This window comes from Salvelinus sp. IW2-2015, linkage group LG19, assembly GCF_002910315.2.
Source record: "Salvelinus sp. IW2-2015 linkage group LG19, ASM291031v2, whole genome shotgun sequence".
NCBI lineage: Eukaryota > Metazoa > Chordata > Actinopteri > Salmoniformes > Salmonidae > Salvelinus > Salvelinus sp. IW2-2015.
In genome coordinates, this window is record NC_036859.1 from 6,234,616 (window position 1) to 6,250,155 (window position 15,540).

At 43.0% G+C, this 15,540-nt stretch overlaps 2 protein-coding genes across 2 annotated transcripts; one reads left to right on the plus strand and one right to left on the minus strand.

Moving 5' to 3' along the window:
• Positions 1-2,781: 2,781 nt before the first annotated feature.
• On the minus strand, positions 2,782-9,144 carry LOC111979141 (SURP and G-patch domain-containing protein 1). Its single transcript, XM_024009470.1, has 14 exons — positions 9,038-9,144; positions 8,390-8,561; positions 8,169-8,278; positions 7,732-7,983; positions 7,424-7,547; positions 7,210-7,313; positions 6,054-6,177; positions 5,519-5,874; positions 5,113-5,219; positions 4,669-4,846; positions 4,118-4,224; positions 3,811-3,956; positions 3,512-3,641; positions 2,782-3,422 (listed from the first exon to the last, which is right to left on the minus strand). The coding sequence occupies exons 1-14, from the start codon at positions 9,054-9,056 to the stop codon at positions 3,396-3,398; spliced, it is 1,956 nt and encodes a 651-aa protein (XP_023865238.1). The 5' UTR covers positions 9,057-9,144; the 3' UTR covers positions 2,782-3,395.
• Positions 9,145-9,152: 8 nt separating this feature from the next.
• Positions 9,153-12,165, plus strand: LOC111979142 (E3 ubiquitin-protein ligase RNF126). Its single transcript, XM_024009471.2, has 9 exons — positions 9,153-9,294; positions 10,012-10,070; positions 10,212-10,272; positions 10,392-10,630; positions 10,773-10,844; positions 10,944-11,013; positions 11,125-11,218; positions 11,305-11,420; positions 11,546-12,165. The coding sequence occupies exons 1-9, from the start codon at positions 9,220-9,222 to the stop codon at positions 11,696-11,698; spliced, it is 939 nt and encodes a 312-aa protein (XP_023865239.1). The 5' UTR covers positions 9,153-9,219; the 3' UTR covers positions 11,699-12,165.
• Positions 12,166-15,540: the final 3,375 nt, after the last annotated feature.

Genomic DNA, 15,540 nt, shown 5'->3' on the forward strand with positions numbered 1-15,540 from the left:
GCGCACACACACACACACACACACACACACACACCCTTGTTTCAGGCTGGGTTTCCAAGAACAAAGAACAGTGCCAAGAACCAATGAGGCATGGACACCAGCGTGGAGGGAACGGGCCTCCACTTACAACGACCAGTCAGGAGCATGAACTGCAAGAATCTACCTACGTCATTCACTGTATAACATGCACTGCACAATATGTTTTGGGTCTCTTCTTCCGATAGTTCCCTAAGAACTAGACGAACGGGGCCGTGCAGCACGCTTTGCCAGATATTTTTACCTCTGAATAAACTGTCTTTATTATACCTTATCCACCTCGTCCAGCGTCTCAACTTGGTCTCATTTCTCTAGTAACGAATCATCAACACTAGCTAGCCTGCCTGCTAGCTAGTCAGTAGCCAGCTAGTGCTAGCTAGCCAGGTAGTGATGGCTAGCTATTCAGCTAGTGTAAACCAACTTTGTTCAGTATTTGTTGAGTTTGTTCTATTGGTATGCTAACTTCATAATGAGTTCTTAGTTAACATTAGTATATATTTTTTTAAATCTTCGAACAGTCTAATAATTTCTTTATGCTGTAAAATCGTTGTGCTGCCAACCTGAATAAATTTGATTTATTTTCTGTTTTTCCTTGTCCAATTTTGTCACAATAAGTAAGAAAACAAGTAGATTTCCAATTTTCGTTTTTCATATTCAGAAATGAAAAACAAGCTATTTTACGTATTCCACTCTGTTTTGACTCGTAAATCAAAGTAACAAAAGGTACAAAGAAACGGTCAACATTGTCCCAGACTTTTTTTTATACTTCACACCCACTGCCTTCACAAAATGTACTTTGTCTTTTAATATGTCCTAGAACCAATTTGACGGTTTACACAAAAACAATTGAGAACTGAAATACATTTTAACAATTTAGGACAGATTTAGGGACACAAATATGCACATATCAAAGGCACCACAAATAAAATAAAAACTCCCAAAGAAATAGCATGTGTTCTGTAGGGTGTAATCTATTAATTCTAAACATACACTGAAGGCCTGCATAAATCAGAAATAAAAGTGATCACTAAATTTTAAATGAATGGAAGTCATATGGACACAGACATAAAAAAAAAAAACAAGGGTGCTGTCATTGCTGTTGTAATTCTTGATGAACGTTTTACATAATCCACAACATTTTGCCCCATGTCTGGTCACAGGAGTGCAGTCAGTGGTGCTGACCTGCCTGCCAGGGCACTGACTGCATACTGGCCAACCCTGCCCCACTACACAAGTATCCAGCTACCTCAGCTTCAGAGGCCAACACTTGTGTTGCCATTGGCTGATGTTGCGCTCTTTTGCTTAGCTGGCCGATCTGTGTTATTTTTAACTGGTGTTAACTCCCAGGGAATGGCAAACTGAAGCTCTGATTTCAGAGATCTGTTACCCTCATTAAATGACTGCCGTGGCTGTCAAACCCTGGGGGTAATAATGGAGGGGTTAGGATACCCCCTCCCATACCTGTATGTATTAGGTACGACTACGAGGATGAGGTTGCAGGTTTTCGAGGAGACCCTATCAGGGTTACGAACTCTTCAACCCCCAGAATAAGATGGGCATCAGGGCCACGTTCAGTAGCCAAATGTTGGAGATAGCAATGACACGAAGAGCCGATGCGATTCCTTATTCTACATCAGAGGCATGTTTGTTCTACAAAGCATATTTCTACCTGAAAGTTCCAAAATGTTGCCTATTGCTGAACGTGCCCCAGGTGTACCTCTAGTACACATTATACAACACTAATTTCAACTATTGCTCCTTGCACCCTTGCAATGCCGCACAATAATGCAATAACAAACATGCTACTTGCTCAGTGAAATAAACATTTTCACTAATAGAAGTAGTATTTTACACACACTGTGTAATGGACTTTCACTTTATCTTGTAGATAAATATATTTATTTGATCTAAACTGTGGAATTGTAGTTTGTCAGAATTGAAAAATATATATACTGAACAAAAATATAAACTCAACATGTAACAATTCCAAAGATTTTACTGAGTTTTACAGGTCATTTAAAGAAATCAGTCAATTGAAATAAATTCATTAGGCCCTAATCTATGGATTTCACATGACTGGGCATGGGTGCAGCCATGGGTGAGCCTTGGAGGGCATAGGCCCACCCACTAGGAAGCCAATCAGAATACGTTTTTCCCCACAAAAGGGCTTTATTACAGACAGAAATACTCCTCAGCACCCCTGGGCTGGCGTGGTTACAYGTGGTCTGCGGTTGTGAGGCCGCTTGGACGTACTGCCAAATTCTCTAAAATAACGTTGGAGGCAGTTTATGGTAGAGAAATTAACATTACATTCTCTGGCAACAGCTCTGGTGGACATTCCTGCAGTCCGCATGCCAATTGCACTCCCCCTCAAAACTTCAGACATCTGTGGCATTGTGTAGTGTGACAAAACTGCACATTTTAAAGTGGCCTTTTGTCCCCAGCACAAGATGCACCTGATCATGCTGTTTAATCAGCTTCTTGATATGCCACACCTGTCAGGTGGATGGATTTTCTTGTCATAGGAGAAATGCTCAATTACAGGGATGTAAACAAATTTGTGCGCAAAACACGAGAGAAATAAGATTTATGTGAATATGGAACATTTCTGGGATTTTTTACACCAGCTCATGAAGAATGGGAGCAACACTTTACATGTTGCTGTTATATTTTTGTTCAGTGTAAAATTGGTTTCCATAAGTCAGAGGGCAATGATCAGCTACAAGCATACTCCAATACTACACATTCAAGACAATTTAATATTTTTATTGTTCGCAGTGAAGCATTTTACATTCGTTGCTTGAATTTCCAATGTAAATAATACATTTATGATGTGTTAACACTGTGTTCAAATCTTTGAAGGGTGATCAAACAACCATGGCAAAACCATGTACAGAAAGAACTAACTACAAAGCCATTTATTACCAGTCAAATTATGTATTTTGGTTACGGTCAATGTCAAGTAGCATCTTGAAAATGTGAAGAAATTAAAATCCAAACGTCACAATACAGAGAGGACAGGTAGTGTTTATAGGTCGTTCTGTGTTTTGAATCGTGACTGTAAAATCAGATAAGCCATCACAATTATACCCTAGCCATCCGATTGATTCTGCAGTTGCGTAAGAACATCAACTGAGTCTTAGACAACTTAAATCCGACAAATCCGTCCCTCTTATTCTCCAACCTAAACAATTTATCAACGACTATAAAATTCCACACAATCTAGAGGAGATTACTATAACTGAGTGTCCTACAGTTTGTTCCCACAACAAAGTGAAAGGCATAACTGGGCCATCTTGCCACTGTTGGTGGTTTAAAACAGTAAATTTGACAAAGTCGGCCAAGTTCAGGCCTCTTCATCAGTAGTATGGTCTCCTTGGATTGTTCTGAAAACAGAGAGAAGACGTGTTACCAAAACCTCTTACCGATGCCAGGTCATCTGAACAGAACAGCTTGCATATTATGTAGTAATTACCAGTGGGTTAGGCCTGAAGCGGTAGGCTAGCATCATCCTCTTTCTGAAAGCGTCATACTCATCATCCTGTCCTGAGAGCTCAGCGGGCCGGTCCACGCCAAACCCTGCCCCGTCAATAGCCGTGATTCCCCTGGAGAAAACCAAACCACAGCAGCTGGTTAGGTGTGTAGAAGCTGTGTAGAAGACCTTGTATCAGCCAATAGTGTGCGTGTTCATGTCCAGTTTTTACATGTCTTCGTGTGACTATGCCTGAGTCCAAGTGTGTATACTATGTGTCTGTGAATTCGACAGTCCCACACCTGTGGACAGGGGCCTTGATGCCCTGTCCGTCAGAGCCAAGACCATCGCCCTCCTTCCAGCCCATCTTCATGAGCATCTGAAAACCGAGGTTCTCCACCGTTAGCTTAAAATCCTTATACTCCGAGTAGTCTGGATTGCGGCCTTCCTGCAGAACACCACAAAACCCAATGCAAGAACATGAGATCATGTGAATAGAGTATGTGTTCCCCAAATGGTGGTTCCCCGGCAATTCATTTTTGGCTGAGGCTAGGCAACGAAGGGGTCAAGTGGCAAAGAGAAAAGTTGGGGAGAAGATTTGGAACTGACCTTGAGTGCCTTGAAGGTCTCCATGAACTTCTCCAGCTCCTCCGGAGGTAGGAAGTCACCAATGAAGTGCTTCCCCTTTCCCATGTCAGTCAGCGACTCCGCCCACTCTGGAGGAAAAGACAAGCAGCCATTTACGTCAACACCAAATGACATCAGGGGCGCGTTCAGCAGGACACAACGTTTTGAACATTCAGTTTGAACGAGGCCCGGGTTAATATGAAAAAGTATCTCAGAGTTCATTAATGAATTGTTGACACAAAATGTTCTGAAAGTCATTGATTAAACAAAAATTCTCGTAGTAATAAACTGATATTTTCAAGAATCAAATCTCACATTCAAAAGGCCTTAAGTCCTTTCACTTTTTAACATAAACACATTGGGCGCATTTGACATTGCAGCTGACTTTAAAGTTGAGACTGACTGAGCTACAAATCACCTTGTATCATAAATAACTACTCAATATTATTTACAGATCAGTCAGTCAGAATTTACCAATGATACATCACGGTTTTGATGATCTCGAACACGGCCATTGTCTTCATGAATCTTACCACGCGTTTTCTCCATCTCCATGTGCCGTAGGCGGTGCTCCCAGGTGCCAGCCTGCTGGTCCACTTCCTCATCACTGTCGTACTCGTGGGAGTGGTCCCTCACCGCCTTCTCCCACATCACCTGCATCTCTGCCATGGCACGCTTATGCTTCATGATCATGTCAAACATCTCCTGCATCTGGGGTGAGAACACATGCATGTGCAGGCCGGACACACACCTCAGTCAAGGTTTCAGAGACGGATTTCAAGATGGCTGAGAACGGACGCAACTGAGCCCATCTGGCCTTGTTAGAGGCTAGGTTTGAAGTATGCTGGGCACTCCCAAACCAAGKCATGCCCAAAATACTAAAATGATTAACACTGCCAAGTCCCCAACAATTCAAACAGTGAAAGTACAATTTGCTGCCATTGTGTATTGTGCTCTGTCTGTCGGTCATGCAGTACCTCCTGTTGCTCTTTGAGCTGTTTCTTCTGGTCATCTGAGAGCTCTGTTACCCCAACCAGGCCCATAGGCTTTCCCTTCTTATAGCCCAGATCTCTCAGTTCATGAACTGAAACACACACCCCGCATGGATGGACACAACACAGGATCAAGGATAGACATACCTAACAAACACTGTTTTTAGTCTAAGATATACTAAAACAACTGTCTCTTTGTTTTAATATTTCTTGATTTGCATGTATCGTTTTGTGTTAGGTATTACTGCACTGTTGGAGCTAAGAACATAAGCATTTCGTTACACCCGCGATAACATCAGCAAAATATGTGTAAGCGACCAATTACATTTGATTTGATTTCTGTGTGTGTGATACAAGAGAGGCTGTGTACTATGGGTGTGTGTGGGTGTACCAGAAAGACACGGGCTGGGCTCTGGCTCTTCCTCCTTGGGGATGATGATGGGTGGCAGCGACAGATCCACCTTGTCGTCCTCTGACCCCCAGCGGCTCTTCCTCTTCCTCTTAACCATGGGGGGCCCCGCTACTTCCTCTTTTATCTCCAGACCCGGCTCGAGCTTCACCTGTCCCAGCAGGTTGGGGTAGTGAGAAGGTGGGGGAGGATAGGTCAGGGGAGGAGCAGTCGGCCTCGTGAGCCCCACTCCGGGCTCCTGCTTGATTGGGGGGCTCTGGTCATTTTTGGCCTGGCGGTACTCCTCCACCTTCTCCTTGTAGAAGTGATGGGCGGGGCTTTGGAGATCATAAAGAAAACTGAGAAGAGGAACAAGAAATAAGCCATCTTTAACGGTATTTCGTCCACTTTACATGTTAGTATTGCATACATTATTAAAAACCTACGACAAATCAATTTCTTCTTGGGGATCAATAAAAATGCAATTGGATCAATGCATTAAAACACTCTCATTACAATATCTGAGACTGTCACTAACCTGAAGGCAGGGTTGTCTTTGTTGTGCTGGGCGGCGATGGCTTCCACCTCGGGGCCGCCGTCGGCAACAAAACTGGCCAGCTTCTCGGCCACCCTCTGGGTCTCCTCGTCCACTGGGGGGGAGACTTTAAGCAGCCTATCAGTACTGGGGCTCAACTCACACTACTACCGTACTGTACTCAACTGGCCCTCACACACCAGTCTACAGCCAGTAGGGGATAAGAAGAGGGAGGAGGAGCAGGGGGACATGGTGGTGATTGGGGAAGTGGATTGTATGGATTTGATATTAAAATATAGGCCTGATCTTATATTTTTTGAATAAATAACACCATGAACAGTGGGCATGGTAAATGCTGTCTGTCATGAAGGACTTAGTAGTTTTCAGTAAGTAATTGTGTTTTCACTTTGTCATTATGGGGTATTGTTTGTAGATTGATGAGAAATGTTTTATTTAATCAATTTTAGAATAAGGCTGCAATGTAACAAAATGTGGGAAAAGTCAAGGGGTCTGAATACTTTCTGAAATCACTGTGTGTATATATATATATATATATATATATACATACACACACAGTTGAAGTCAGAAGTTTAAATGTATTTGGCTAAGATGTATGTAAACTCCGTTTTTCACAATTCCTGGCATTTAATCCTCATAAAAATGTCTTAGGTCAGTCTTCCCTGTCTTAGGTCAGTTAAGATCACCACTTTATTTTAAGAATGTGAAATGTCAGAATAAGAGTAATAGTCAATTAGTCTATCAGATGCTTCTAAAGCCATGACATCATTTTCTGGAATTTTCCAAGCTGTTTAAAGGCACAGTCAACTTAGTGTATGTAAACTTCTGACCCACTGGAATTATAAATCGAATAATCTGTCTGTAAACAATTGTTGGAAAAATGACTTATTACATGCACGAAGTAGATGTCCTAACCGACTAGCCAAAACTATAGTTTGTTAACAAGAAATTTGTGGAGTGGTTGAAAAACGAGTTTTAATGACTCCAACCTAAGTGTATGTAAACTTCCGACTTCAACTGTATGGATATATCATTCACATGTATAAAGATAGATTGAATGGTGTTATTTTCATCTGCAGTCTTCGGAGCTGAGACCAAGCATATGAGAGCGAGAGAGAGAAACCGATATAGGTAATCTTACCATTAGAATGTGACGGCGTCTCAGGTTTTGGGTTATCCTTTCGGAGTTCAGCAACTCTCTTTCGGTAATAAAGATAGTCCCGGCTGTTCTTATCATACAAGAATCTGTAAAGTGGAAAAGGAACAGATCTTTATATCAGGACAAAAATAGGCCACATTACATACAACACATAATATAAATTGGGCATACTGTTAGTTCAGCCATACAGACTTACGAGAAAACAGGGTTGTCCGTGTAGTTCTCCTTGGCCTTCCTCTCTAGCTCAGGCCCTCCCTCAGCCACAAAGGCTGCCATCTTGTCCAGGATAAGTCGTGTGTCTGGGTCCTCTGGGGGAGAAACTTTAAGAGGACTATGAGTACCTTACCTTTACTGTAGAAGGCTATGCAAAAGCATTATTCTCAGGCAAGCAGCTACTCTGCCACTAGAATACACAGTCAATGACATGGGTGAAATGACAACAAGTAGCCTAGTACAGAATCCGACCAGCACCCAGGCTATATCTAAAACCAGATCATTGATTACCTTTGATCTCTAGGAAGCTTAAATCATCAACTTCCTCCTCCTCATCATCATCATCATCATCTGGGGAGCTGAATATGCTAGGCCTTTGGGGGCGAAGCGGGGTCTTCTTTGACTGGGAGTAGTTCTTAAACTGGTTCAGCATGCTGCTGATGCCTAGACCGGGACGCTTGCCGATGAGAATGCTCTTCTTCTGGGGCTGAGACACTCCAGACGACGGACTGGGGATTGATGAAGATGGGGCTTTGGAGGAGCCTGGAGAGGGTACAGAATTGGGTTAAGACTCACTGCAGTGCTTCCTTAATTGTTTAATGAATCCAGAATAAACAAGTAATTCATAAATTATTACTGTGTTATTTCATCATTTCTGTACCATCAAAATAAAGCCCTAACCCATTTTCTATTGAAACCCATTAAGGCAAAAGAGCTACCTATCTCACCAGAGTCAGGGCAGGGTTTGTCCTTCTGCAGCTTCATAAACTGCTGTAAGAAACTTCCGTCATTCACATACTTGTTATTGTTCGAAGACGGTCCCTGTAAACTGGGTAAACTGTGGGGATAAGAAGTCAAAATGAATGGCTGCAGTCAACCAGTCAAGTAAACCGATTAAGTATAGAGGTAGACCTATTTGTAGTGTTTCAGAAACCCAGGTCTGCTGTACCTTGGTGGCAGTGGCCTGTTGGGAGTCTGAAGGCTCTTGGTCTTGGCTTGCTCTGCCATCTTAGCCTCAATCTCGCGCTTCTTCTGGGCGATCAGCTCCTCCTGACGGAGAATGTTCACACTCATCCTGTTCTTCTGGGGTGGCCGGAACTTGTTGTTCCAGCCTCCTCTCCCTGCAGTGGGAATAAAAGAGACAGTCAGCGGATGAGTTTGGAACACTTGTTGTCTGTGTGTACTGTTACCAATAATGTTAGTCACAAGATGGGATCGCTTTGTAATTGCTCTTTGAGAGTATTTTAGTAAAGTCACAAATGTGTTTGTTGCCACAGACGAGAAGTAGGCCTGGGTTGGTAAAAACGGGTTAGCTAGTTAACTAGCGTGGCATCAACTCGGGTATTATTATAGTAAGAAATAGTTACCAAACTACAACCAATTCCGTCACGAATCTCACATATGCAGTTGATGCTGATTGTGGCAACAAATGTGTTTGAGTTTTGATGCATCATCAACAAATCCTGTTGATGGGCGGTGGTAGCTAGCTACAAGAACCGGATTTGATGGGGCAATAGTTTAGCAATATTGGAATACATGTTACTAGCTATATACAGGTCTGTCATTTCAAATATTGCATATTATTGCGAAGTTTTACCTGTATCTCCGGACTCCATAGCTGCAGCTAGCTAGATCTGTATTTGCTGTTATGAGCTAGCTGTTGCTAAACTCGTTTCCGCTTCCGGTCCGTCTTGCAAATCGAACCCGAGAACAGCGAGTTGTGTCCGTTGTCGCCACCCTTACACGTTCCGTCTCAGTTGTCTGGTAAAGAATCAGAAGATGGCTGAAGCTCCCCTACGGCCCTGTCGTTTTTTTTGTCACCAATGTTCAGCAGAGATCAACCCTCGTCTCCCGGTAAGCATTCCATAGAGGTTTTGTCGTTTAGAAAAGAAAACCATGGCCAGCTAAGTGGGGTTTACGTTATTTCATTCACGATTGCCTCTGACTGAAACGATACAGCTAGCTGACGCTAAACGTTGTAGCTAGAACGTTCACTTTGACAGGTGTGTTTTTGTCATTTGACAGCTGGCTTAATTTATAATCTAGCCAGGTACCAAAATAGCGTGTAGTTTGTCTGTTAGGATGTTTCGAGATCATGCCTCCGTGACTTGTTGGATTAGTTGAGGCGCTCGCTAAATTAGCTAAATGAAACGCTAACCAGTAAATGCTCTTCCAGTGACAGCGTGTCTGTCAGTCTATCTGTTCATGATTCTGACAGCTTGCCAGATAAACAGGGACATTGGTCCCTAGCCCCTCCAAAGGTAGCTTCTTTTAGAATCCGAGAGAGATCAAATATCTCCCATTAGCAATGGATCATTGAATAGATCATCAGCTATTGTTAAAATGATCAAAGTGTGAGGTCAATAGCCAACTTTTATTTTTTATTTATTTTTAATTCAAGCCACATCTGGTTGAAGTTAGCTAAATATCTTAATTCCCCGGTACTTACATAGCCTCCACAGGCATGTTTTGTTTTGCTTTAGATCAAATAAAAACATGAAAGTGTATGAGACTGACTGATGAGAGTTTATGATTATGTTATAAATACGATTTATCTCTGCCTTCCTGCAGGACTACACCTGTCCGCAGTGTGAATCTGGCTTCATTGAAGAGCTATCAGAGGAAAGAAGGTACAGTATTATCTGCTTGTCTATCAGAGTTCGAAACATTTTTTAGCAGCAATTCTACATTAACAGTACTGTCTGTGTTCCCACATTGGTTCATAGTTGAAGATAAGATGAGAACCTCTCACTTCTGATATTTCTTTCCAGCACTGAAAATGAGTCCACATCCATTGCCTCCACCAGCGATCAGAACCGTCCGACTTTCGAGGTTAGTGACACAGAACTGATATGTTCCTCAACTCAACATGTGTTCCTCATGAATTTATGCAGCTTGGTTGGACTACAAGGTAGTGACCGTATGTTTTTCCCTTTGTCCTCCTCCCTCAGATTATGGACCACCAGCACATGTTTACATTTCCGCCCGGATACGGACAGTTTTCTCTGGGGATCTTTGACGAGAATTTCGACCTCCGAGCGGGGATGCCGACGGAAGACAACCGCGAGACGGAGAACCGGCGGGAACGGGAGATGGCATCACGGCAACGGTACAGTGCCCGGCAACCACGGGGACGACACATCCCACGGCGACAGGGACAGAGACACGAGGGAGTACCCACTTTAGAGGGGTATGGAACACTTTACAGCTTGCTTGCCCTTTTGAGAGGAGATGAGAAAGGAATGATGCTTGCTTGTGTAGTGACATGGTTCAGTTTCCTTAAGGAAGGAATTCAGGAAATGACTAAGATGTTTCTCATTGTCCCTCTGCAGAATCATCCAGCAGCTAGTAAATGGAATCATAGCACCCACAGCCATGGCACCAAACATTGGGATGGGACCATGGTATGTGTTATTATATAAATACCCTCATACTCTATGTTGTGTCTGTGAACATACTAGTTGCTTTGAGTTTCTAGTAACTTCTTGGAATATTCTTGATAGGGGCATGCTACACTCAAATCCAATGGACTATGCTTGGGGTGCCAATGGACTTGATGCTATCATTACCCAGGTATACCCAAATCCTCTACACTTCACAAGGGATTCAATTACATGCAATGACATCAAATTCTGGTGACATTTCCACATCCTAATAATACAACTTTCCCTCTCTGCMCTGTAGTTATTGAATCAGTTTGAGAACACTGGTCCTCCTCCTGCTGACAGAGAGAGGATAAAGACCCTGCCCACCATCCAGATCACAGAGGAACATGTGGGTGAGTCAACAAATCATCAAGCAACCCCAGAGGTCAAAGGTCATATTAAAGGAATACTTCACAAAATTGGTTCTCTTTAATTCTAGGTTCCAGTTTAGAATGTCCTGTGTGCAAAGAAGACTACAGTGTCGGGGAGACTGTCAGGCAACTTCCGTGCAATCACCTGTTTCACAATGACTGTATAGTACCATGGCTGGAACAGGTATGTGGGCTGCGTTTACACCACATTTTCATTCATTTAAATGTAGTGGTGTGCATGTATGTGTTCTCATTGAAGCAGATGTAAGCTGAACCTCTTTTGTCTGTGTCCTACTCTTCCTCCCTCAGCACGACACATGTCCAGTGTGCAGAAAGAGCCTCAGTGGACAGAACACAGCTACGGACCCCCCGGGACTATCAGGAATGAACTTCTCCCCTTCTTCCTCCTCCTCATCCTCCTCCAACTCCCCCAGTAACGAGAACGCTGCCAACAACTCCTAGACCTCCATCACCATCAAACCTCAATAACACCTCCTGCAACAACCAACACCTCATCCCCACCCCAGGCAGACTTACACCCCCACTCTACCACTGGCTCAGGAGAGTCAGGAGGGCCACCTCTCTCAGTGCTCTGCTAGGCCCTCTGGGAGAAGCTGCTGGGGAGATGACTCTACTCTGGAGGTGAAACAATAAACCGGTTCAGGGAACACAACTGAAAACCGGAAAATAAAGAAATTATTTGAGGAACAGAACCCGAATCGAAAACAAAAGTGATCTATACAGTTCCGGAACAGAACCGTTATTTTAAAAAGATGGGAACCGGTTAATAACGTTCTTTCACGTTCCAGGCATTTTTTTTCCAGTACCACAAAAATTGCCACAAAGCGCCAATACAAAGCCCTCACGTCTGCCTGCCAGCTGGAAATCTTTGCTAGTGGGTGTGCATGTGTGTGTAGGCTACCTGCCCCTCCCCTCTGAAGCATAGGTTACTGTATCCTACTGACGACGTAACAAGTGTGTTTTTCACTCCTAGTGAAGGATACTATAGTTATCATGTTTCGCATTGGTTTTATTAACTACAAAAAGGAAAGATGTGTTTTTAATTATAATGCTGCTCTGTACACACAAGCTTGTTAGCTAGCGAGCTAACGTTTGCTCTGGTCTAATGTTAAACCAACTCGGAAGTTCAAAGACATTGAAGGTTCCTCCATAGAAGCCTCCCCTCCGTAGGTATAATTCTGTGGGCCTAATTCAGATAATCCATGTCATAAAAAGTTGCCCAGCACTTCAAGGCAAGCTTCCTCCATTCTCGCTCTCTCCTCACCCTCAAAATGTCAGTTGCATCTCCCACCCTACACTGTGACTGGCAGCACAGTGTGTATGTTTGTCTTTAATTATGATTAAACCATGCTGTTATGACGAAATACAATTAGCTCTTAAYGACCTTCCTGTACAGATTAAATCGGTAACCCGCTCCACAGCAAGCTGCTGTATCCCGCACTGATTAGTAATTTAATGTTGAGCAAATGATAAATATATTTAAGATGTTTATAAAGGAACAGAAAGGAACAATATAAACCAGTACTGTTTTGGTGTTTGAACCATTTCAGAACGAAAACAATAATGGTTCTGTTCAGAACGAAACGATTGGAAAATAATTTTGSTTCCAAACCCTGCAATAAACACAAAACGTTTATTTTACCCCCCTTTTTATTGTGAACTTTGAACACAAATCATTCCTCCCCATGAGTGTGTGACCTGGAGTGGACGCTGGCACCGTTCCTGTTGCGATGCTTCTGTTAAGGGAAGGAGTGAAGACTAAAATGAAACTGGAGGAAGAGGATGATGAGCACAGGCTGAGGTATAATAGTATCCACAGAAGAACTGAGAGTGCGCTTGAACCGGAATGGACTACGATTTTACTTCCTGCCACAAGATGGGGACACATTTTATATTTAAACGTTTTTTTTTTTTTTTTTTACACTCAACCGTGGTGTTACAGACTTCCATGCCGAAGGAGAGAGAGATGTGTACATAGAGGTATTCATATTAAGAACATAAACAAGCAGGTCAACCACTGTACAGCCAACTAAAGAATATCTTACGGAGAGAACTGAGTGTATGCATCTGATTTTAGGCTTATTTATTTGCACTTTTGTGTTTTGTTTTGCGCAACATTTTGTTTGGTTTCAAGAATGTGACTTTTGGGAAACTACTACTGAGAAAAAATAGTATTGCATCTCTGAACAGTCATATCTTTCTAAAATGGAAAGCAAGTTCTCACTACTGTATGTTTCCTCCTTGAATATCCCATACAATGAATTTCAGTTTTAATGCATTTTAACCTGTTCTAAGTTGTTGGGGTAAAGCATAATAAAATACCAAAACTGCAAACCCCTAGGCTTGCATACTGCAGTTTTGATCATAGTACTACTACAGTACAGTATTAGTAGAAATTGGGTTTTCTTCTGGAAGATTCTAGAATGTTTTTTGATTGGTGAAATGTGATGTGTCTGGAATCGAGTGACTTGTTCCAATACTTTAGAAAAGCACCCTTCCTTCTTCCCTTCCTTGTAGTAAATTCTCACTGATTATTCCCGATAGGTGAAAGTACTACAGTATCACAAATAGGGTCATGTCACCTCAGTAGTTAGTCACTTCAAGGAAGGTTTGAAGCAACCCATCAGGGCTCTGAACTATATGACATATCAATGGCCTTAAGCCAGGCAATGGTCGCATTCCACCGCTTAGACGTTGCATGCATCAACCAATGGTTGCGTGCTATGTCATCGACTGTGTCATCGACTGACAGATTGCTATAACATATGATGTGATAAACTGATAGGTAAAATACCTATCCAGGCGTTGTAAGGTCTGGCAACGTCTAAGCAGTAGAACGTGACCATTATGTGAAGCCATTATACAATATTTGCTAAGTATTGCCATGCTGCAGAAAACACTGTTACAGCATGCTGATTAGTAACCCAATCAACAGGGCTTAATTATGAGCTCAACCATGGAGCCAATCATAGCTCTGCTCCCTTAGGAGCCTTGTCCTGAAGGAGGAAATAGAGGAAGAGTGATGTCCTAGGCCGCAGCCTCTGGAAACATGTGGCCATTTAATACTTCTCACCCTGCCGAATGCACCCTCCTTTTCACTATGCGTATGTTATCGCCTTTTCAAAGATGGTACCTGACGTTGTACTGTTGACTCTTTATGTGCATAGTACAGTGTATTCTGTGTGTTCTTTGTAGCCCAGCCTAAATATTCCCCCAACCGCTACCCCTAGGCTTGCACCTATTGTCACTGAAGGGATCATGGGAACATTTCAATGTTATTTCAGACCAAGCAATGTGTCGATAAAGATTAAAGTATGCTCTAGTGTGTGAAGACCCCCCCCCCCCCACCCAAGTCATGTCCTTATCAGTCCTGCTGGTCGAGACTCATCTGAGTAAACTGTAGCTCTCCTCTCTACCTGCTGCAGCCCTATCAGCCTAAACTCATTATGACCCAATTAAGCTGCCTTATCTTTCTCTCTCTCTCTCTCTGGGTGTGTGTGTGTGTGTGTGTGTGTGTGTGTGTGTGTGTGTGTGTTGTGGTGTGTGTGTGTGTGTGTGTGTGTGTTGTATGAGGTGGGAAATGAGAGAAAGAAGAAAGGGGTGGGGAAAAGAACAAAAATAGAGCGAAAGAGACCACCCTGGCCTGGTGTTATCCACACCGTCATCTGATTGGCTTCCTGAGAAGAACAGGAGGTGGAGGAGGATAGAGAAGTGTAAAAGCATTATTCCTGTGTTCCTCTCACTAAACCTTTTCCTGCGCATGACTGACATGTTTATTGTTACTCTGTGAATATGATATGACCAGTCCTCATTTACATTTGACTTTTTAGTCATTTAGCAGACTTACAATTCGTGCATTCGTCTTAAGATAGGTAGATGAAACAACACATCACAATCGTATCATGTACACTTTCCCTCAACAAAGTGTTTATGATCAGGGACTCCACTGTCCTGACTAGGGGGAAGCATGTTCCACCATTGGGGTGCCAGGACCGAGAAGAGCTTTGACTGGGCTGAGCGGGAGCTGCCCTCCAGTAGGGGTGGGAGGGCCTAGAGACCAGACGTGGCAGAACAGAGTGCTTGGGTTAGGATGTAGATAAGGAGGTGCAGTTCCCCTTTCTGCTCTGTAGGTAAGCACTAGGGTCTTGAAGATGATGTGAGCTTCGACAGGAACCTAGTGGAGTGTGCGGAGGAGCGGGTGACATGGGAGAACTTAGGAAGGTTGAAATCCAGGCGGACTGCAGCATTCTGGATAACTCGCAGGGGTTTGATGGCATAAGTAG